The sequence below is a fragment of the Pan paniscus genome, chromosome 4, assembly GCF_029289425.2.
Source record: "Pan paniscus chromosome 4, NHGRI_mPanPan1-v2.0_pri, whole genome shotgun sequence".
In the NCBI taxonomy this organism is placed as follows: Eukaryota; Metazoa; Chordata; class Mammalia; order Primates; family Hominidae; genus Pan; species Pan paniscus.
Window position 1 is genome coordinate 118,873,447 of NC_073253.2, and position 24,181 is coordinate 118,897,627.

The 24,181-nt window shown below is 33.2% G+C and overlaps 1 protein-coding gene across 15 annotated transcripts in view; it reads left to right on the forward strand.

Moving 5' to 3' along the window:
* The window catches only part of CSNK1G3 (casein kinase 1 gamma 3), a 107,252-nt gene that overhangs the window by 77,428 nt on the left and 5,643 nt on the right, over positions 1-24,181 (forward strand). For 4 of the 15 annotated variants that reach the window (XM_055112592.2, XM_034960420.3, XM_055112594.1 and 1 more), the window contains 6 exons: positions 997-1,082; positions 1,357-1,441; positions 3,346-3,491; positions 4,252-4,347; positions 17,683-17,789; positions 18,298-18,321. In XM_055112592.2, coding sequence (XP_054968567.1) covers positions 997-1,082; positions 1,357-1,441; positions 3,346-3,491; positions 4,252-4,347; positions 17,683-17,789; positions 18,298-18,321 — 544 coding nt within the window. Of the gene's footprint in view, positions 1-996; positions 1,083-1,356; positions 1,442-3,342; positions 3,492-4,251; positions 4,348-7,983; positions 8,080-17,682; positions 17,790-18,297; positions 18,322-24,181 lie in introns of all 15 variants that reach the window. The other 11 variants (XM_008952042.6, XM_034960415.3, XM_034960419.3 and 8 more) reach the window with 7 other exon arrangements.

The following is a 24,181-nucleotide window of genomic DNA, read 5'->3' on the forward strand; positions in this document are numbered from 1 at the left end:
ACGCATGGGAATTCAAGATGAGATTTGGGTGTGAACACAACCAAACCATATCAACAAGTATAGAATGTTTACACAGTAAAAATCAAAACCTTTTCTGACCCTTCATCCTAGTTCAGAGCCATACTTTGAAAAGTTTGCTTTTCTGAAAGCATTAAGTACTGCCTAGATAGTATGATTGTTCATGTGGATAAAACATCTTGCACATAAACAAACATCCTCTTATTAAAGTATTTTCTCATTGGTAGTTAGCATTTTGCTATTATTTTGAAACATCAAGAAATCTTAAGTATTTAACTTCAGTGACAGAAAAATTGAAATATTCAGTCAGCAAGTATTTATAAGCATCTCCCTGAGCCTTAGTCTGTAATCTTTATTCACTTATGTGCTAAATGACATTTTGTTACAACAACAACTTGAAAATGACAGTTTGTTCAAGCAGTATTTTTTGTGATAGTGAAGGGGTTATTAATGTTGGTATGTGTCAAACACAAGTTTTTCTTAAAATGTATTACACACAATACTCCATAATCGTGTTTAATTTAATGGAGAGTATTTATCATGGAAGTTTTGTGCTCATATAACTTTAGGAAATGCAGGGTTGAAAAAGTTAAACATTTTAAATTCTAGATTTCTCAGAAGTTTTAATACGTTACCTTCTGAATCTTTAAGACAGAGCTGTAGTATACAGTGACTCTGACCATGGAACTCTTTTCCCCGTGGCCTGTACTTCCATGAATAGATATCTAAGCAGATAAATAAATCTCTAACAGCATCTAAAAATTATAATGGAATATTTTAAAGATGCTCAATAATCTTAATGTGAAAACATTATTTATATAGATATAATTTTATCACTTATAGTTACTAGATCTGTATTTTGTATTTATATGTTGAACTTTTGGAAATTAATTTATACATAATGAAAGAACAAACTCTCCATTCTTCCATTCTTAACTGTTAGAGAAAAGTGAAATTTATATTTCTTTTGTATTTCAGAACAAAGTAGAAGAGACGATTTAGAAGCTTTAGGTCATATGTTCATGTATTTTCTGAGAGGCAGTCTTCCTTGGCAAGGCTTAAAGGTAATTGTTTTTGTGTTTCTTTATTGAATTTCATAAAATATTAAGATATTAAGGTCCTGTCTTCCAACTAAACAGTTTTCATATTTTAAAATTTTATTTTGTAAGTAGTCATCAGGGCTCCCTGTGTTGCCCAGGCTGGTCTCAAACTCCTGGACTCAAGCATTCCTTCTGCCTTGGCCTTCCAAAGCTCTGTGATTACAGGCTACCGTGTGCAGCCCCAGCTAAATAATTTTTAAATTACCACATTCTCAAGATTTTTTTTTTTCTGTTTTAGGCTGACACATTAAAGGAGAGGTATCAGAAAATTGGAGATACAAAACGGGCTACACCAATAGAAGTGTTATGTGAAAATTTTCCAGGTAATGAATAATGTGAGGTTGATACATTATATACAGAAAACTAGAAATGCTAATTTTTATTGCTTAAGTTTATACATATTTTTTTCTATGCTTAAAAAAAAAGAGCTAAAAATATGATTTAAAGGTTGTCAGCATTTGATGCTGAACCCACAGGGACACTTTGTGTATTTGCTTTGCAAATGGTATTAATAGAAGAAAATCCTGTCTGTTAATAGTGTTGATCAGTACCAGCTGAAGTAATATTTTCTTTAGTGATGTACTTTTAATGAGTTAAAATTTTTGCTAAGAAGTGCCAGTTACAAAGTTTTGGTATACAGTGTTAGTCATTTGGGTCTCAATGTCAAGTTCAAAGGAGGTATGTGAAGTATGATTTGATTTAGTTTTCAAATTAAACTTACTTAAATTAAGTAAGGCCAGTAAAACCTTACTGACCTCACTAGTTTGGGGCTAATTTTATATTGTGGAGCTGTATGCATTTATGAAAATAATTTTGCTTTCAAGTAGATTTATGGCAACTCAAGTTAAGCCAACAAAAATTTACTTAAGGTTTCTACATCAATTAAGGAATAAGAATAACTTGTTAGTATATTAAGATAATGACTGTGATTTATTTGCGCAGCCACATTAAGTGAAAAGAGAACTAAATTTGAAGATAAAATACTGAATTCCTATCTCACTTTAGTATTCCGTAGTTCTCCTGTATAATGCTGGCGTTATTAATGTAATAATTATATTATCAACATAACAAAAGTAGCTCTTTCTCAAGCTTGTTTATATTATTCATTGACAGCAAACTTTAATTATATATTTTCCTTTCTTGCTATAATATCTAGAAGTAGATTTTTTAAAATGTCGGTTAATAGTACTAGCAGTTTAGTGTAGGCAGATAGGGTAGTTGTCATTAAGGAAGCCTATATAAAGGTGGGAAAAATGGGGTTGCCAAATCAAATTAGCCAGGTATTTAGCTAGAAAGTGGAATAGTGGGAGAGTCACCACCTAAAGAAGGTCACTGCACACCACTTTTGTTGCCTCATTGTGCTGGGTGTGATCTTTTTCCTGTTGGCTGGGGCTGCCTGTGAATGCTAGGTGTAACTTACCATCTCTTACTGTAGTGATTTTCTGTGCCCTGATGGTGAAATGCCCTGCTTTACTAATTGCTCACCATTTTGCCCATTGTTTTATATTTATATATTTGTTTGTTTGTCTGTTTGTTTTTGCATGTATTAGATACATGTATCTAATACATTTTGGAATTATAATAGCATGCAGAGATTTGTATATCGCCAAATAATTGTTAAATATATGACCAGAAATGAAGAGAAGACTTACACTGTCCTCTTGTGTTATGTTTTTGAGATTTGTTTGAGCTTTCCTTTGTTAGCTTAATTGGTTAGAATACTGCTCAAAGCCAAGGTTAGGAATTTGAATTCTCTATTAGTTAGTTAGTATATGTCACTGATTCTAAAGGAAATCCAGCAAGCCAATGCAGATGCTTTCATATAAATCAGTTCTCACCGGTATTTTAAATAAAATTTTAAATTTATAAACTGAATATGATGCTTTGTGATTAATCATGCATTATTAAACTGCTTATTCAACTTCTCATACTACCAAATATTAAAAATAATCTTATAAAAATGAAAATTTTAGCTTTTCCTAATGAAATGAAGCAAAAATAGTGGTTGTTAAACTAAACCTCCCATTTTTCTTGTGTCTCTATTCCCTTCCTTCTTTTCCTCTTTTTAATTTTGTTGTAATTAAACTCAGAAAAATTTAAATTGCAATATAATTTTGTTACTTTTCAAGTGTTTTTATATAATACAATGTGCTTTTAGATACTTAATTTTATTATTGAGTATTAAAGAAAAGTATAGTCCAGATAATTTTTATATTATTTCTAGAAGAAATGGCAACATATCTTCGTTATGTAAGAAGGCTAGATTTTTTTGAAAAACCAGACTATGACTACTTAAGAAAGCTTTTTACTGACTTGTTTGATCGAAAAGGATATATGTTTGATTATGAATATGACTGGATTGGTAAACAGTTGGTGAGTATTCTATATAATAATATATTACTTACAGTATCTGTTGCCTTTTTAATAGTACAATATCTTCAATTGAAAAGAGTTGAGAACAAATAGTTGTTTTAAAGGATTCATTTTATTGTTTTTTAAAGGACATTTCTGCAGGTAGTGCCGTACTAGTGTTCTTTGAGTTTTTCAAAAGCCCTACATCTGGATTCTTTGCCTTTTAGCATGAAGAGTTACTTTTAACTTTTCATCCTGATTTAGTTCTTAATGTCAAATATACTCTTTTTTGTGTAATATTCTCATGATTAATTTAATACTTCAATCCCTTGATGAAAATTAAAATTTGTATGAGTCTCTTTAAGTCAAAATATTGGAAATAAGTAATTTTATTAGTTTTTTTATTCTTTTAATTTTCTTAAAAGTTTATTCTATGTATACATTTGCTTTGGAAATGAGAGGCATAAACATATACATTTTTATCATGTTGATATGAAAATGTAGCCTAAAAGTAATGGCAGCATTAAGTGTTCTGTAGATGTAAAAATAAGTACTTTATAAAGAATTTAAATATTTTAAAAACACTTTAAAAAGTAGGTATATTCTTTTTGCTTTACCTTCTTAGCTTTAACAACATATTTTGAGAATGATGCCTTTACTTAAAGCCTTAGTTTATTTAACAGTCTTTTGTTTTTTTCCTTAATTCTTTTAAGCAGCTAAATGATTTTAAATAAGAATTTTAAAATGGAAGGTATTGATACCAATTGTTATTGTATTGTAGCCTACTCCAGTGGGTGCAGTTCAGCAAGATCCTGCTCTGTCATCAAACAGAGAAGCACATCAACACAGAGATAAGATGCAACAATCCAAAAACCAGGTTTGCTGCCCTTTAGATATGAAATACCTTCCTTTCATGATTGAAACATACACTTTTTTCTTCAATAGATAAAACAGACTGAAGGATTGAAAATACATATTTTTGATAGATAATCTATTTTCTCTTAATTTCACTGTTTATTAGTTTAATAATAGCATTAAAATGTTTAATCATAAATCCTTAATTAATGGTACAAATTAGTGTAAACTTTTAGGAATATGTGATATTCTATTAGAATGGAAGTATTTGGATACCCTATTAGAATGAATTGTAATAACACTTGGTCTTTCTAACTGTAGTTTAGTTCAATAAATTATTTATTGAATTTCTGCTATTGTAAAGCTACTGTTCTACACATTATAGAAATTCAGAAGTAAAGAAGACTGTATAACCTTTAAGAATGATTTTGTCACCAGTGTCTAAAAGCAGTGTTGTAGCTAAGAGTTCACTCAATTCTTTAGAATCAGGCATACATGGATATGGCTTGACCCTGGGCAAATAAGTTAATCTGTCAAAGCCTCAGTTTCCTCATCTATAAAATGGAAATAGTGCATGTTAATTTAGAGCATACAGTAAGCTTTGAATCAAAACTCTTGTGTCTGCTGTTACTGTTATTATTATTACAATAAATACAGAAATAGCTATATTTAAAAAGAGAATAAGCTATAGTACATGAAACACTAATAAAGTAGCGTGGAGGAGATCATATGTGGGGCTCTATGAAGATTTTATGGTAAAGGTAGCTTTTGACATGAACCTAAAGAATGAATGGAATTTTTAAAGGGAAATGAAGATAAGGGCATTTTGGGGAGAGTGAATAATATAAAATATGAAGCAGAAGTTTAAAAATAGAGAATTTGAGGAATAGCAAGTGGTTCAATTTGTTTGGAGCAGAAGGTAGGTAGAGATGGATTAGAGAGGGGGTAGAGAGTCAGTCTGAGATAAGGCATAGAAGTTGATCAAGTAGCGAGTTCACGTTTCCTGGCCAGGTAAAGGAATAGAAAGCTGTTGAAATTTTTGGGCAATGTTTTAATTTTTCTCTCTCTTTCTCTTTTTTTTGGTAAAAAAGTTTTATTGAAGACATCTTTGACTTAAAAATTTCACTATCACACTGAGTTAAGGAGTGTCTAGAAATTTTCTCTTACAATCCTTTTTGGAGAAGGATAGTGTGCCGTCCTTTTTGACTTTTATATTGTTTATCCCATCAAAGTTTAAGTGAAGATTAAAGATTAAAACAGGATGACAATCAAAAGAAAGAACACCACTTGTTAAAAATCATAGCAAAATAAAATGCTACATTTTAGGGAGTGTTTAACAATATTATGCTATATATATATTTATAGCATGGCCAGTTTTAAAAGATTAATATTAAATTTTTGACTTAGAAAAATTGGTACTATAAAGCATCTCATACATAAATTACTTCATATATAAATTAAAATTAGTTGATAGCTGGAGTGCTGTGAAAAGATTCTGTATAAAGAAAGAAATGGCTCAGAAGTTGAGACTTAGTTTGTGTTTTATAAGCCAGAGTTAATTCCTTGAATGTACTTGGAAGAAGATTAATATGGTATTCTTTGAAATTCTCCACTTGAGCTGTTAGGTATTATAATAAGTGAAATTCCTCTATTGTTGAATTAAATTATAAATCTAATGTTTTAGACTTTTAGTTTTCTACATCTTTCAGACATGTCTTGCTAACTAGATTATAAGCTCACTGAGGGTAGGAACCATGTTTCATTTGTCCAGTCCTTCTTGCACTAAATGTAGGGTGTGTGTGTGTGTATATATATATATATACACACACACACACACACACATATATGTATAATATTTAGGCAATTCTTTAGGATAGGCTTATATATTGAATTTGGGATGTGAATATACACACTTTCATCATGATAGAAAAGTTGTATATTTAAAAAAAACTTCTTAAATATCTCTAGACCACTAAGCAGCTTAAGTTCTACAAGAAACCCACAGTTCACAATCCCAGAGGAAGATAGATTATTTCACGTGACTTAAACCTTTGTAATGCCCCTAGATAAATGATTTAAGTTGAGGGGATCCTGAAATTGTTGGGTACATGTAATTGTTTATTTTCAGGAGAGGGCGTGTAGCTCTTACTATATTCTTACAGAGTTCCATGACCCCAAAATATTGCGCATTGCCCTAGATGTTTGTCTCAATTTTAGCATCATTTTTATTCTTTGATCTTGTCTAGACTTGACTTCATCTGATTTGATTTCAACTTAAGCTACAAATCTACTTAATTCTGGTTATGGATTTGGAGGGCTTAACGAAAAGACATTATAGAACTATCATAGTTTTGATGACATACTTTATGCCACAGAGTATGTAATTTTGCATTGTACAATTTAGGAAGCTTAGTGCCAGAACATGTATTCATGTGTCTACTTGAATTTTACATCTCTCCCCTTAAGGTTGTTCTGGCCAACAATATGCTTGAGGCTCCCCATACTCCAATATGCTTGGCACTTTGTGGCAAGATTTTCATGACTTTGTTTGAAAAAGAAAGAAAGAAAAGAGTACTGAAGGCTTTAGAATATATTTAATTTTCGTAAGGAGCTAGGTAGTATTATTGGAAGAGCATTATGCTCTGAGTTGGAATTCCTGTTGTCCTCCTTGGTAGGTCTGTAACTGTGGGGAAGTGGTTAATGTCTCACTGTCTTCATCAGTAAAAGTGGATGATAATATCTACCTCAAAATATGGTGATATATAAAGCAGCTAATTCAGAACCAAACATGTAATAAAGTTTAAATAGTATATTCTTCTCCCTACTTTTTATTAGTGTTGTCCACATTTTCCTGAAACAGAAGTTGTCCCCTATTAAGAAACTTCTCTTAATTTTACTGGTAGGTTATGATGTTTGTTATTGCCATGAATATTTGCCAAGGGATCTAAAAACATCAAGAATTTTCAGATTATTTCATAGACATGGGTTCCTTAATTTGAACCAGATAAAAGGAGATCAAGGAAGCAGAGAGATTCATGTATGTAGGATTATCACTTAGAAAAAAAATTGTTTTGTCATATTCTCATAGTATTCTGTATAGTGCTTCTCCCTTTTCAAAGAACTTTTCTGTTTTCTCATATTATCCTTAGAATCAGAAATGGGGGACTAAGCAAGAGAGAAAATATTTTTAGAATCTCAGGTACAGTTATTTTAAGGGCCATCATTTGTACCTTGCCAAAAATAGCTCCTCATCAGAAAACCAGTGATGACATCTACTGTGTAAAAATATAGTGGGTGGACTTCTAGTGTGCCCAGGATTTATTTGGAGTTCTTTCTTGGTCATGGCATTTTTACCTTTCTGGTTCTTTATTAGTTCATTTATAAAGCTAGAGGGTAGAGTCTGTGATTTCTAAAGTATTTTTACTTCTAAAATTTTATGGTTCTATTTTATTTTTATTGTTGATCATTACACAATTTGGCAACTTAATTAAAATCACTCCACATTCTGTATACAAAGATAACTGCACCATGATTCAGAATAGTAAGGGTATTTTAAATTTCCTTTTATACGTTTGTTTTATATATTATGAGGATAAAATGTTTAACATATTGGGTTTTTCTTCTTCCATGCATGCCATATGCATTAAATAAATGGCAGTCGGCAGACCACAGGGCAGCTTGGGACTCCCAGCAGGCAAATCCCCACCATTTGAGAGCTCACCTTGCAGCAGACAGACATGGTGGCTCGGTACAGGTATTTTCTGATTTTTGCATGAGTGATTATTACCCAGATTTATACAACTAACCCTTTTTTTTGGAACTCATGGCATGATTTCATATCTTAATGGAAAATTTGTTGCTGAACTACTCTATCCATAATTCTATTCCTTTGTTATTTAACCAGAAAAACCAAAATTAACGTGGTCTAGAAAGACCATCAGGAATACCAAGATTTTTCATTTGTTCATTTTTGCAACTATATGCAACAATATTTAAGTCATATAGCAGATTAGAAAAACAAACGGTATTATGCTTGAAATAAGTATTAAACTTGACTTTCCAATAATAAGATCAGTCTTTTTAATGCTTAAATTAATAGAGCACTTTGTATTTTTTCCCATTCATTGACTTTGCCTCCTTCAAACATAATCAGTTAAATATCTTTTTTCATCCTTAGTACTCAGAATGTACTTTCTGATTAATTGTTCAAATGAACATGACCCTAATTTTTATAATACATGTTTTGTTTGTACTTATAGAAAATATCAGATGGAAATTTTAATAAGAAGTGTTTATTAAATACTCCCCTCAATAAATTGTATGGCTTTTTAGATAAATTCAAAGCAGTCCCTTATTTATGATTTGTTTCTTTTCACCTTTTTATACACTTAGAGACCGCTACTATATATATTCTGCCCTCCGTTGCCCCGTAAATTTTAATCATTTATGTATATTGTAGAAATAGGGAAAGATTGCTGAGTCTCGTATTGTCTTTTAAAATGTCGGTTTAAGGTAATCTAAAAGCCAGCTTAAAGTAAGTGAGATAACAAATGTTATCCCAGTACATTTCAATTTAGAATTTTTTTTACATTTTCATTTTTTTCTTTACATATTTTCACTTGAATAATTTGCCATTTTATCAAATTTGCATTTTTCTTAGTGTATATATTTAATCAACTGATTCTGTACTCTGGGTTCTATTCTTTCTTGATTTGCGTTCTAAAAATTAAATCATGATTAAATCTTATGAGCCCTCACGTTTTTCTCATCATTAAATTTTAGAGGTAATTTAAATTATATAATGGAGTACTTTTGTAGAATTTTGCAGTTTATGGAATTTTCAGTAATGTGTGGTAGACTTATTTGAGTAGATCTATAAAAAGTCTAGGGTGAAGAACTTAGAGGCAAGAGTGTCTAAATTGTAAAAATTTTTATGACTTCAATTCATATAGTTAGAAAAGCTAATTCAGCAAATATATTCTATTTGCGTAACACAAACTATATTTTGTATGTATCTGTATATGTTTACATGTTTTTAAGTTTGTGTGTATGTGTGCAAGTGTTTTTGCTCAGTGCAACAATTAAGGCACTATTAGAAAATTTTCCTACCATTTCTATACCATTACCAGATTTATTTTCTTAGCCTCTTCTTACTCTTATGTGATTCCTTGAGGTGGCTCGTGGGATTCCTTTGGACTGTCAAAGGGTGAATGAATTTCATTATTCATTCATTATTTCACTACTTCACGTTTATTGTTTCACATGTTTTCACAGAGATGTTTGAACATTGCTCGTTTCTCATTATTTCTAAGAGTTTTCAGCCTACTGAGACTACATCTGACTTCATCCTAATATTCAATAAGTGATTAACTTAATAGGTTTTCTAGTAATACGGAAATACATAGGTAAAACAAAGAATAGTATTTTCATTGACTTCATGTATTTTGTAATATTAACTGACACATGATATGATGGACTAATATGACAGCCTAAGTAGGATCATGCCTGAATCCTTCCCACTCCAAAATAAAGACTGAATTCATTTATAATTTATGTCCTATACACTTTCAAAATTATTTGAAAATTTGTAATATGACCCTTGTGTAATTGGACTAATGAAATTATAAATTAAAACGTAATAAGAGCAAAGAAAAGTACCTAAAATTTGAACTAATATTATAATTGAATACTATATTTGATTCTGAATGAAGGCAGAAAGGGAAACAATATGTTCTATTAATATTATTCTCATTGTCTGATAAAGGGAGGAGAGAAAGAGAAAAAAACTTTTTAGTAATACAAAAATATGAGAAGAATTTGCCTTGGGCTTATTTGTGCAATGGTCATTAAATCACCTGTTGAACAAACTTTCAAGCATTGGCTTTACAGGAGATGCAAAGACTTTATATGGCAATTAAAAAATTATTCTTAATAAACATACTAAGAGTATGTCATCAAATAGTTTTTTTAGGAGAGACATTTCCCTAATTAATAGGTCACTGTCTGGTATTGAAATGTGACGCAGGTTTAGGATATCCAGAAACAGAATCAACAGTTACTTAAAATGAGCCTCGGTAAGACTATGGCTTTCACTCCTCACTATCATTGCAGTCTTTTCCTTGGAACTGATTATTGCTGTCAGTGAAGCACTGAAAATCATTCCAAGCTGTTTAGAGTTGACATATAAGATGAAACCTCTTGCCATTTTTGACCTATAGAAAGATCCTCAGGTATTTATTTCACATGTACTTTTAGTAGAAGTTATCAGCAGAGTCTAAATTTGAACTCCCTGCCTTTCCAGAATTATTATATAGCAGACCAGACAGAGTTACCAAGTTGAGAGTTACCAGGTTGATGATGTTGCAGTTAAGAGCTTAAGCTCTGCAGTCAGATTTGAATTCAAACTCTGTGCCAAGATTATTTATTAGTAAATGAGGATTTTAACAATTCCTCTACCTTATGGTTTTGTTATGAAAATTTAATTTAAAAAGTATTTAGCATAGATGTTGAGGCTTAGGAAGTGTTAGATAAGTAGAATCTATTGTTTTTGCAAATTAAGAAACTTGACTAGTATTTTTATTTTATTGATCTCTGGGAAGTGAAGTATTAGAGGTACAGTCAAAAGAAAGCATTGATGAATGGGATTTTTCTTATTTTATCTCTTTAGTTCAGTCATGTTAAGTCACTAGCTAAAAAGATACAGCTGTACGTTTGATAAACTTTTTCCATTCACGAGACTAAGAATAATATTCAGATATCTACTACCTTTATTTTGTATCAGCCTGTGTTCTGGAAAACCCCTAGGGGAATCAAGTGTGCCCCTCTCGGTTCCCTCTTAGAATCATTGGTAGTAATAAATATGGCTGAGAAACTCGGACCTACCACATTCAGTTTCTTGGCCATTCATTACTCAGCAAATTGCTAAGTGTTCATTATGTGCTAGGCTCTTGTAGGTTTTCTTGAATGAAAAGAAGTGTGTAAAGACATGGTGGCTGTGTCCATGAAGAAGTCAGTCAAGGAGGCTGATGAACAGGCAGGGTGATAAGTGGAGATAGCACAGGGTACTAGGAGAATTGATACGAAAAGCACCTAACCTGGATGAGTCAAGACTTTCTGGGGAAAGTGACATCTAAACTGAGACGTAAAGAATCAGTGGGAGTTAATCAACTGAAGATAGAAGGGGTCAAGAGAGGAGTATACCAGGCAGAGAAGACAATATGAATAAGGTTGTGGAGAGAGAGACATATTGAGGAAGCTGATTTAGTCAAGCTGGTGTGTGTTGAGAAATGAGACTGAGAAGGTAGGCTGGAGGTAAATCATGAAGGATCTAACGGGTCTTGTTACTAAATTTGGCTTTATTCTGAGGATAATGGGTAGCCATAAGGGGGATTAGGAGACCAAATTTGACTAGATTAGTGTTTTCTAAAGATTGCGTTTGCTGGACACTAGATTGAAAGGAGACAAGTCTAAATGAGGGATACAGCTGTCAAAAGTCTGTAGTTGAGGAAAAATGTTGGGTAGTGGGGATAAACAAGAAATGAAAGGCTTTGAAAAGAATTAGAAGGTAGAGTTTAGTTGGGTATGGGGCTGACGGGAAAGGAAAAGTTCAGTTGTTACCCCTTTTTGATATGTTTCTACATGGCAAATCAAGATCCCCAAAATTAGGTTTTAAAATATACCACTGCAACAGATAGTAGTAATCTCTAATTCCATTGTAGCTATGCTTTTCACTGTAGCACAAATCCATTGAGCTCAGTGCAAACTGAAAATCTGATCCTATATAGAGGCAACTGTAAGCAAAGGGAAAAAGACAAATATTAAGGACACTGCTGAAAAACTATTTTACATGGTTGTACTATGTATGTGTACTATGTATACCTCCTGATTGTTTGGAAATCTCTTATAGTTGTACAGTCTTTGGTTTGAATCTAATGAATAATGTGACTCCGAGCACTTGGGAGAAAAAGGGGCAGAATTACAAATGGTGCAGATATGTTGTGCAACCAGGCATTGTTGAGGAAAACGAAAGAATAACATTCATTGTTGTAATAAGCAGTCTGATCTTTCAGCCAGTGAAGCATCAGAACAAATAAATACACTTGGTGATAACTGAAAAGGATTATCTTGAGATGATAATAAATGTATCTTGAGATGATAATAAAACATATGTGATTAAAAGTCAAGAGGAATAGTAGATACTATTGTCTCAATTACATTAATTGTGAATACTGACCTTTCTAAAACATTTCTAATACTAGTTTCAGTCTATAAAATATTTGAAAATGCAGTTATTAACAAGGAACAAAATCTAGTGACTATTACAATCACATCTTTCTATTCATAGTTTTCTGGGGTACTGAAATCTGCAAAAGAGAGATTGTGGAGGGAGTATAGTTATGTGCCTTTATTACATAAATAATTTATAGTTCATCTAGTTTAGGAAATTCCTTATCTAGTATCATTGGGGTAAATCAGCATTATGAATTTATTTTTTTTTTACAATAACATTTACAGTAACATCTCTGAAGACTGGGATGATCAAGGAAAATAATTATCCTAAGTGAAAGTTAATTGAAAATCCATTTTGGCTTATCTTTGTTGAAAGTTGGTGAGCATGTCACTATCGGTGCTTTAGGGTCATCTTTTGGAATACCAAGAGTATCAATTATACCTTTAGTCTTTAGGATATGTAAATAAGTTGGTTTCATATAGTATATGTATACTTTAGCACAGGTTCAGGAAGTTATTTGGAAGTCACTCTTTTAACTATTAATATATCTCAGTGTGCTTTCTTATAGATGCCTTTTTAAAAAGCTGAATACATAAATAAAATATATAATGTTTTAGTATTTCTAATACATTATTAGATGAGAATTTGGCTAATTAAAATATTTGGTTAATTCATACATTGTATCAAGGTTCTACTTGGTAATCTTGCTTACAAGGTATCAAATAGAAATTAAGAAGACAGGAGGGGCGTGGTGGCTCATGCCTGTAATCCCAGCACTTTGGGAGGCTGAGGCGGGTGATCACTTGAGGTCAGGAGTTCGAGACCAGCCTGGCCAACACGGTGAAACCCCATCTCTACTAAAAATACAAAAATTAGCCGGGCATGGTGGTGCACACCTGTAATCCCAGCTACTTGGAAGGCTGAGGCAGGAGAATCGCTTGAACCCGGGAGGTGGAGGTTGCAATGAGCCAAGATCATGCCACTGCACTTCAGCCTGGGTGACCGAATAAGATGCCATTTCAAAAAAAAGAAAAAAGAAAGAAAGAAATTAGGAAGACAGTAGTATAACTAATTTGTATGAATTGATTATATTTGGAAAGTACATTAATTGCTTTTAAAAATCATTGACAATAAAAATACTATATGTTATGTCTGTACTCTAAAATCTACAAGAATAACATCTTTTGGAATTGGATTTGTCAGGCATCTGTTAAGTTTACAATTATGTCTCACACTTGCTTGTGGGCTGTTTTTCCAATATCCCTCTTAAATTCTGACAGTAAAACTGGAGTCTAGTTGCCTTTTTTTTTTTTTAATCTTCTTAAAATAAGAACCGTATTAAGTTTCTTGTCAAATTGGGAATGTCAGAGGGAATTTTTTTTAAGAACAACAACAATCCTGTGTAATGCCTGAATTATTTTTTGAAATGTCAAACCTCAGAATATCTGTCATTTTTATGTGCTTTCAAGAAATCAGCCTGATGTACACTAGTATTTCAGAGACTCATCTTCTAGTTCAAGTTATAATTCTAGAAATGTCACTTTAATAGAATTATTCTGTAGAATTTGGCTTATAAAAATATTTGTGCATATTTGATTGTTTTAGCCTTCCAGGAATATAATGATATATTATTTACAGTATTATATCTTCATTTCTTCTTTGTAAATCCCTTTTGCAAAAAGACACAAATTTTAAGTGAAAATACTTTTAATGCCATGATACACTCTCAAGTCACCGGTGTTAAATAGTCCAGTTTTATGAAAGTCAACAGCAGTATCCTATCTTAACTCTGTTACCACAGTGATTCTATTCTGAACTTGAGATACTAGCCTTTACTGAGAGGACTGGGGAATCTGGGAAACCCTGGAAAAATTACATTAAAGGAAGATGTTGCTTCCTTCTGGTCTGGTTCTGGTCAACCAGGTAAAATGGGGTTTGAAACATTTCAATAAAATAAAGTGTACCAAAGTCAGGTATAAAAAGTCTTCCTCTGTGAACTGAAGTAAATCCGATTATATAATTACAGTGTATATATAGTCACTGTTGCTAGAAAATATGTACTGTTGCTAGAATTTAGACTACCTGAGTTTTTCATTTTCAATTATGCTGCTTAAAATAAGGGAAGACATGTTAGAGGAGCTGCCTGTAAGTTGAGGTGGCATCCCGCTAGCTGTCTAGGGCCATTGAACTAAAGGGAGAATAGGAAACCTGTTGAATAGTATGTTGAGAAAAGAGCAGTGGAAATTGTTCAGTGAACTGTTTGATTATGTACTGGATACAGGCACTCTGTTCAAGGTAGTGGAGAATATGTGAGATAACAATACTACTTTGTGTCTCCTTTCCAATTTAGTGCAGAGGCAATGACATTTTCAAAATTAAGAATAAAGAACAAAATTATGTTCAATAATTAGAACAAATAATTATTTTTAAATGTTTTCAGAGAGAGAGAGAGAAAAATAAAGAGAAAAAATTTACAGTTCAATAGAATGACAGAAAGGGGGAAGCAAGTGCCCCAGAAAAGGAGAGGCATGCTTAGATGTAAGAGTATTCTTTTCTTTAGATTGCCTTTGAAGATTATCAAGGCAGTTTTGTATGTTTTCAGCTGTAGGCACAACTGCAGTGTTCATTTCTAAGTACTTATTCCATATAGGATATAGGAAACTGAATTTCTACAATTCCTAAGTTAAATATGTTGGTTGATTTGTAGATATTAATACTTTCCTTGGAGTTGGAGAGGGTCCTGTTTCTCTACACTAAAGTGTCAGATCTAGAAGGACAGGGATGTTTATCTTGCTTACTTTGGTATTCCAAATACCTAGAACAGTGCCTAAGCATGTTGTAGACTAAAGTAAGAACTTAGAAATATGAGGTACTATAAATACTACTTTCAAGTCTAATAGTCAGTTGTCAACTCTATAGCCCATGCCAGGGTTGCTAACCTTTTATTTCATTTAAAGAGATTAGGTAGTGGGTAGGAGGGGCATCAAAGAGAATTCTTAGATTTTTGAGCCTGGAAGTCTGGAAGGTGGGAGGGCTTTAACTGAAATGGGAGCCTTGGGAAGAGAATACATTTCAGAGGGAGTAGGATAAATTTGCCTTTAGAAATGCAGAGTTTAAGGTGCCAAACTTGGCTTAGCAAACTGAGGATATGGGTGAGTGGTTAGGCCCAGGGAGTCCTTTACCTAGAGGTGAGAGTTGAAGCCATGATTATAGATAAAACATAGTGATAATGATGGCCACCATTTATTGACCTCTTCCCATATGCCAGGCACTGTGCTTTATATATTAACATTTATGTATTGATCTCATCTCACCCTCATATCAACCTTGTTAATTAGATGCTACTGTTCACCATTTCATACTTGAGAACACTGAGGTTTAGCAAGGTAAGGTATCTTTCCCAGAGTCTCATAGCTGGTAAGTGGTAGAGCTAGGCTTTGAGTCTAGACCCATCTTACTCCAGAATGATCAGCTAGCGCCAAGTGATTTGATGTACAAGAAAATGAGGCACCGAGCAAAGTGTCCTGAATACATTTTCTAGGAATCATCAGTAACCTTTAAGATAACTCTTATTAGAGTTCTTATGTAGGGTTGGAGAACTGATTGCAAGGAGTAAAGGAATAAACACATGGAAAATTTTATAAAAATGGAAGTGGTGAGTTATATATTTTTTTTTCCAAAAAGTTTAGCAATAAGGGAAAAGGAAGAAATAAAACAATAAGGTAAATTTGCAGAAACAAGAGAATTTGGGAGAATTTGGGAATTTCCTCATTTTTATCTTGTTTCAGGATTTCATTCATGCATACATGCATTCATTTATTTCAACAAATATTTATTGAGTTCCTATTCTGTGCAAGACATAGCAGGAAACAATACAAGGTCTCTCTTGTCCTGGAGCTTAATTTTAATGGAGGTAGGGATGGATGTCAAGAAACACAATAAATAAATGAGCAAGCAAATAAGAAAAACATGAATACTGATAAATACTGTACAAATAATTTAAAATAGGGTGTAACATAATTTCTATGCTGTGTCAGCATAGAAATTTTTAGCTGTGTGATAGAAAAGGCCTGTCTCAGAGATGCTGTTTGAGAATCTGAAAGATGAGAAGTCAGCTAATAAGTAGGAAGAGAATTCTAGGCAGTGACAATAGGTAATGCCAAGGCCTTTAAGTGGGAAGAATCTCGACATATTGGATGGAGGCTAGTGAGCTTCAGAGAAGATGGTGTAAGCTCTGAGAGGTAGGCAGGCATCACATCATGTGGGACTTTGTCAATTTGTGTAAGGAATATAGATTTTTTATTCTAAGTGAAACGGGAAGCCAACAGTTGGAGAGTTTTAAGCAGAGAGCTATACATGATGTGATTTGCATCTTAAAAGGAGCACCCTGATTGCTGTGTGGACAATACATTTGAGTGGGGGACAAAGCTGAAGACTAGATAATAGGTTTTTGCTCTTAATCACATAAGAGATCATAGTGGCTTGGACTGGAGTCCTTGTAGTAATAGAGATGGTGAGAATTGATTAGATATGGGATATGTTTGGAGAAGGATTTAACAGGATCTGCCATTTATGGATTAGATGTGGGTTTTAAGTTAAAGAGGAATCACAGTGACCCCTAGGCTTGAACAACTCGGTGAATGAATGGTGTTGTCCCTATTTAAATGGGCAGTTTGAAATGGAGACTTGAGCATAATTGCAGATTGAAGTGAAGGATCCATTAGAAGGAGTAATATTGAAGTTTTTCAATATTCAAGGAAAGTAATTCATGATATAGCAAGGTGCCAGAGGACATAGACACACAAGAGGAAACTGATTGAGACATACATGCAGGAGTTAGCCTTAAAAACCAGAGGGAAGGAGACAGAAGACACAGATTTCAATAAGGAAAGAAAGTAAGTTGAAAAGCACATATTAGATGACTTTAATCTTTAATAAAATGCTAGACCAATTACTGTATTTAGTTATGAACAGCTACATATTGTTTTGTGTTCCTCACATTAACTTTCTAATTGAAATACTTTAACCTTAATTATGTTTATCCTTGTATAACCTATTTAATATGTATGTATATTTATGAGCATGTGTGTGTACATATACATATATAAAAAAATTTTTTTCAAACAGGTTGTAAGTTCTACAAATGGAGAGTTAAACACAGATGACCCCACCGCAGGACGTTCAAATGCACCCATCACAGCCCCTACTGAAGTAGAAGTGATGGATGAAACCAAGTATGTGTTTGTTTTACTTGTTTTAGTAACTTTTTGTTCTTAAATTATGCATGCTTGAGATTTATAGTTACATACAATTATTTCAGGAAATTTTTTTCAGGGAATAGGTGCATGCAAAACAAGTGGTATGCTTAATTATTTTAATCACTAGAATGAGTTTAAAATAGTGCTATTCCAGTAAACATTTTAATAATACAAAATATTTAAGAACTGTGTTCAAATTCTTATTTAGAATTAACAACATATTTTTAGCTTTTGAGTTTTAGGAGTGTTGATGCATGAAAGTTATTGATGTACTATCAATCTTTTTTCTGTAAGCATAAGAATAAATTTTATAAAATGCATGTTTTAATATTTTGAATTAGTTTTTTCAAAACATAAATTATAACAACACTGCTTGGAAAAAATTAAGCATGAAAAACAATGTGATAATTTCAATGTGAGCTGTTTCTGATTCTCTCTCTCTTTTTTTTTTTCCTTGTATTTTTTTTTTTGTGTGTGTGTATAGCTGCCAGAAAGTGTTGAACATGTGGTGAGTCTCAAGTGTAGGCAGGCAGAAATAGCTCCATTGACTGTAATTTCAAAGATTTAGCATCATTTTGTGTCTTTTGAAAACAAAACTCTCAACACAGTGATTATAATTGGTAAAAGTTATTCAAAAGTATTTGATATCATTAAGATAGCTCTGAAAAGCAAGAAATAATTGTTTGAGGAGCTCTTTTGCCTGCTGCAACTTTTTTACTTTAAGTGACATAGATTTGGGGCCACTTTTTAATTGCGTAGATGATACACCAACCCTGCTTGTGCTTGTGCATTTGTTTTATATTAGTTTTTATTTGCTATTTAAATAGAAAGATAGATTTTTGCATTAAGCTTTCTTTTTTCTCTTTGCAATTGTTAAATACATGTAGCAGACCTCATCCCCCACAGTAGTATCACTAAAACAGTATTTCATTTACTAACCAATTATCATTGCCCTTGAGTACAATATTGATAAATTTCATGATAACCTTGTAGTGAGAAAGCCATTTTAAAAATCCTCATCTAAATGGTTGCTAATAATTGCAGATATTATGGAAAGTAACATTAATAGAAATAATTTTAGATTTAAATTATTTTCTGACATTTGCCTTTAATTGTAATACTGTGCTTAAAATGCTTCTCTCAGTTTCAGCACAAATTTTGAGTCAGACTGGGAGTGAATAAAGGAAGTTGCTTAGTTTAGTAAATTTTGAAATATTTTACTCATATCTAAAGGCACCTTATATGATTTTCAAAATTATGCTCATTTGTTGGCTGCAAAATTAGGAAACTTTTGTGGATTTTTTTTGTTAAAGAGCAGTGATTAAGAATCCATTTTAATCACTTTTGACTATAGAATTTATTGACATAAGACTAAGACTAGTGTATGTCAGGATATAATTAGCTATATACGTGTATATTTTTATGAACTACAGAAATAAATCCCTGAAAGTATAGTCTTACTTGTGTGTTTTTAAATCAAATATAAAAACAACAGCTTATGTTTGTGAATTTTAGGTACAATCCTAAGACAGGAAAGTAGGGTGGTGGTGTGGCAGATTCGACTGCACATGTCCTTTGCAGTTAGACATAGGTTATAGAATCCTGTTTCTGCCACTTATTTGTTACCTTCAAGAAAGCTTGTTTCTTTTTCTGTAAAATGAAGCTAATAATACCTACTACATAGGTTATATAATCCTGTTTCTGCCACTTATTTGTTACCTTCAAGAAAGCTTGTTTCTTTTTCTGTAAAATGAAGCTAATAATACCTACTTCATAGGTTGAGAAAATTAAATGTGATAAAGCCCTGGTATTTTGTCTGGCACACGGCAGGTACTCAATAGCTATTATCACCCCCTATTTATTTCTTCTCTTCCAACTGCTGGTGACGTTTCTCATCTCTGTTCTTGGGCTTGTGCCTCTTTTATCTGTGTCCTATATTTTTACTTCCATACCCACACTCTTCACTGAAACTGGCTGTTCTGTGTTTACATCCTCCTGGAGACTTGCTTTTAATAAAATCTATTACATTTATCCACTTATTCATTCAGCAGTTACACTGCTGAGGTCTCCGACATACCTGATGCTGTCCTTGTTAAGTAGATTACAAGCCAGCAGGAAGATTGCAGTTGTACTAGTATGTGTCAGTATGTGATTATTACGATAAAAAAGGTATTTTAAAAAATGGTTAGAGTTTGTAAAGATAAAGATTACTTCCTGACCTGGATGATCAGAGAATACTTGATGGAGGTGGCTCTGAAGAATGGCATAGTTATTTAGTTGGAATGAGTGTGGGTGTGTGTTTGGGTCCCTATCTGTAGACACTGGAGGATGTGAAAGAAGAAAGTGGTGGGAAGGCTATTGCTATAGGAAGGGTTCGCCATTGCCTGCCACATCACGTCCAGATTTCTTGGCGTGGCACCAAGGCTTCTCATACCTGTCATAGTCTGGCCCATCTATTTTTGCAGCTCCGTTTTCCATTCTGAACTTTATATAGCATTGGTTCCTTAAATCTGCCTTTGCTATGTTATCCTCTTTATGTACTTCCCACTTCTTGAAACTTACTGAATTTCTTGAAAACAGGTATTTTTTCATCCTCAGATTCCTAGTGGCTATATGTCCTAATAAATCATTACTAAATAATTAACAATGTGGTATACCCATACAATGGACTGCCATTTGACAATATAAAGAAATGAAATTGAAAACATTGTGCTAAATGAAAGAAGGCAAACACAAAAGGCCACATGTTATGTGATTCCATTTAAATGAAATGTCCAGAATAGGCAAATATATAGACATCAAAAGATTAGTGATTGCCCAGGGCAGGGAAGAGGAGGATGGGATTTCTTTATGGAGTGATGGAAATGTTCTAAAATTAGATAGTGGTGATAGCTGCTCAATTCTGAATACTAAAAGACACTGAATTATATATTTTGAAAGGATAAATTTTATAACGTGAAAAATATCTTAATAAAATGGTTGTTTTAAAAAAAGTATAGCAACTCATAATATCAGTGAAGCCTTACTTCAGGTGGGTTAGGTAGGTTACAGAAATCCTCAAAACTTTCCTACCTCTTTGCTGGTTAAACATTCTATTTAGACAAGATTTTTTCTTTAGGTTTATTCTGACATTTCTACAAGTTTGTTATTGTGTTCCTCATACCCTCTTAATCTGTGACTAAGAAATTTGAGCATGATTTTTTTTCTTTTTTAAGAGATGGAATCTTGCTATGTTGCCAAGGCTGGCCCTGAATTATTGGGCTCAAGTGATTTTCCTGCCTCAGCCTCCCCAGTAGGTGGGACTATAGGTGCACACCATCATACCCAGCTCCTTTTCTAAATTGCATCTTATACTTCTCTTCTCTGTGCCACCATTTGACACGTAACTAGGGACCTGCTTAGAATTTTCTTTCGGAATTTCTTTTTCATCTTTCTTCTTACCTATAATTAGCAGAGATCCTTCTCACCCCACCCCATTAAGTAGAATGTATTCTATAATGCACATTTTAGCATCCTCATGTTTCCTGAGAATAGTATCTCATTGGGGTAAATACTTGATTTCCAAATGATGGAAAATACTCTATTCTCCCATATGGAAAATGATGGAAAAGCTAATTACCTTCATTAGTAATGAGGTTTTGTCTTTCTTGTTTACTGTAGTTGAGAATTTTAAGACAGGTAATACAAATGATAGCACCTTCACCATTCCTTCCAGGAACTTAGGAAAACAAAATAATTTAGTTTAATTATTTACTTTTTAAGTAGTATGAAACCATCCTTTATTCTTTCTCTTTCCTTCTTCCAACATTTACCGAACAGATTATCATATGTTTTGTAATATGATGATTATTAAGGTATGTCAAAGTTTGCATACCATTAGATTGGTTGGAAAGTATACTAACAACTTTTATACAATGGTTCTCAACCTTGATTTCACATTATAGTCACCTAGGGAGTTTTAAAGATGTACTAATACTTAGGCTGTATTTTCAAGGTTTCTGATTTTACTAGTTGGTCTGTGGTGGGGCCTGGTTATCAGTATTTTTAAAAAACTTCCAAGGTGACTCTAAGGAGCAGCCAGGGTTAAGGATCATTGGTCTAATACAAAGTATTACATGATTAGCACTATAGGAAAGGGATAATTTTTACTGGAGTTCAGAAAATGGAGTATGTTCTCCTAGTTGGGAAGATCAGAGAAGTCCTCATGGGTAAGGATGCATTTACACTAGTTCTCAAAGATGGGAATGATTTGGCAAGGGAAATGGATAGAAGGAGTCAGAGAGAAGAGGTTGATGCAAGGAAAGAATTGAACCAGTCGGAGGAGTAACTCATGCAGGCAGAGAATATATGAACACGTTAATGAAAACTGAGATAGGCTAATTTCCCAATCTCAAAGGGCCTTGGTAGCCAGTAACCAAATCTGGACATTATCTTTCTCAGCACAAGAAAGGAAGCCAAGAAACGACATGTGGTTTTAAGCCAAGAAACAATATGATCAGGTTGATCCTTAGGAAAATTAATTTGGCAGCAGTTATGAGGCTTATGTCACTTCCTGGGGTTCAACAGATTGCAGAAAATGGTTTAAAAATATAAATTAAGTTTTCCTATGAAACTAGATGGATAATTTCCATTTTGTGTTAGTATTCTCTAGTAAAGAAACTATTCCTTAAAAAATGTTTTAAGATTATAGTATTGGACCATTTGTTTAGTTTCTATAATATTAAGTGTTCAGGACTTTGATAGTCTCTAGAACTGTAAAGATAAGTAAAGAATAGTTTATTTCCTCAAGAGATCAGTTCAGTGAGGAAGAGAGAGGTATAAAAATTATAATACAAAGTGACAGAGACTGTATAACTCTTTTGGGAGAGAGCAAATGGATTTTAAGTGGAAAGAAGAGCATGTGAAAAGATACAGAGGTAAGAAATCCCACGTGGTGTGTTCTGGGAATGACAAGGAGATTTTTGCTTTTTCTTACTTTCCCTTCCTTCCATTCATAGTATAGGCCACCTGGGAAGGAAGCCTAATGGAGAATGAGACTAAGAGGAGGGTGGAAATAGGTTGGGAACAAAATTCTGAAGAGCTCTGTGAACTTAATGCTTTAGTCAATGGAGAATCATTGATGAGATTTGAGAGGAAAAGGGCATGGCCATATTTATGATGGGGGCAATTTGGATGGCAGATTGGAGAGAGGAGAGACTTAGACTGGGAAGTCCTTTAAAAGGTGCTTAGCAGTGGTGGAGGCAAGTTGAAAAGTTCAGAACTCAGCCAACATGAGAAAATGGGAAAATTTTGCAAGTCATTTCAGACTTAAGGGACTAGTTGCAAGTGGATAGGGAGGAAGAAATTGGAGATGAAGATGGGCCTGCAGGCTTTTGGTTGGAGTGATTTTGTAGATGATCTTGTTCTCTGATCTAAACTCTTCTTGCTTAGCTAAATGGTTCCTCGTTTTTTCTTTAAATCAAGAGATCCAGAGATATGAAATTACACTTCAGGTTTAAACCTTAAGGGGAAATATTCTTTGTCAAAGAATTAAAGATTAGATGCCATAAAATATATTTTCTGTACACTCATCAACCCAGGTCAGGAGAAGCTAGGTTCTGGAGTCCTACATGGGTAGTTCTAGGAGGTACCAACAGTCTCTCAACCAAAGGGTGAGCAATGAGTCATCTTAGAAGGGTTAAATAAGAACATCATATCCAGATAGGGAAACATGCTTCAGTTTCTGGGTGGATTTGAGAGAAGGAAGTATATACAAATATATGAAGAAAAAGGCAATGAACAAAGGAGAAATGGTGGTGCGGTGTCAATAGCAAAAGCCTTTGTGTGTTTTAGGACTTTGATCCATTTTGATTGCCTGTTTGTTGCCTAATTGTATTTAAAGAAACTAAAGTTGTTTCTAAAGTTCATCATAAGTAGGACTTAACATATATTCCCAAAGAATTTTAGAGTAGAGACGTAGCTTCACATTTTGAGAGGCTGAGGTGGAAGGATTGCTTGAGCTCAGGAGTTTGAGACCAGCCTGGGCAACATAGTGAGATGTTGCCTCCACTAAAAATAATGAAAAAAAAAAATTACCAGCTCGGCGCCTGTAGTCCCAGCTACTCAGGAGGCTGAAGTGGGAGGACCACTATTAAATAAGTACTAACTTTGTGCCAGTTTGTTGGGCTATAACTGTGAGCAGTCCTTTATGAAGCTTAAATTCTAGTGCAAAGGCAGATAATAAATAAATAAAATAATTTCAAAGTAGGAGTAAGTTATTACAGAAAAATAAAACAATAGTGTGCTCAAGTGGCTACGTGGGAGCAGCACTGTTTCAGATTAAGTGCTGGGGAAGAGGAAGCAATTGAGATGAGACCTGATTTCTTAAT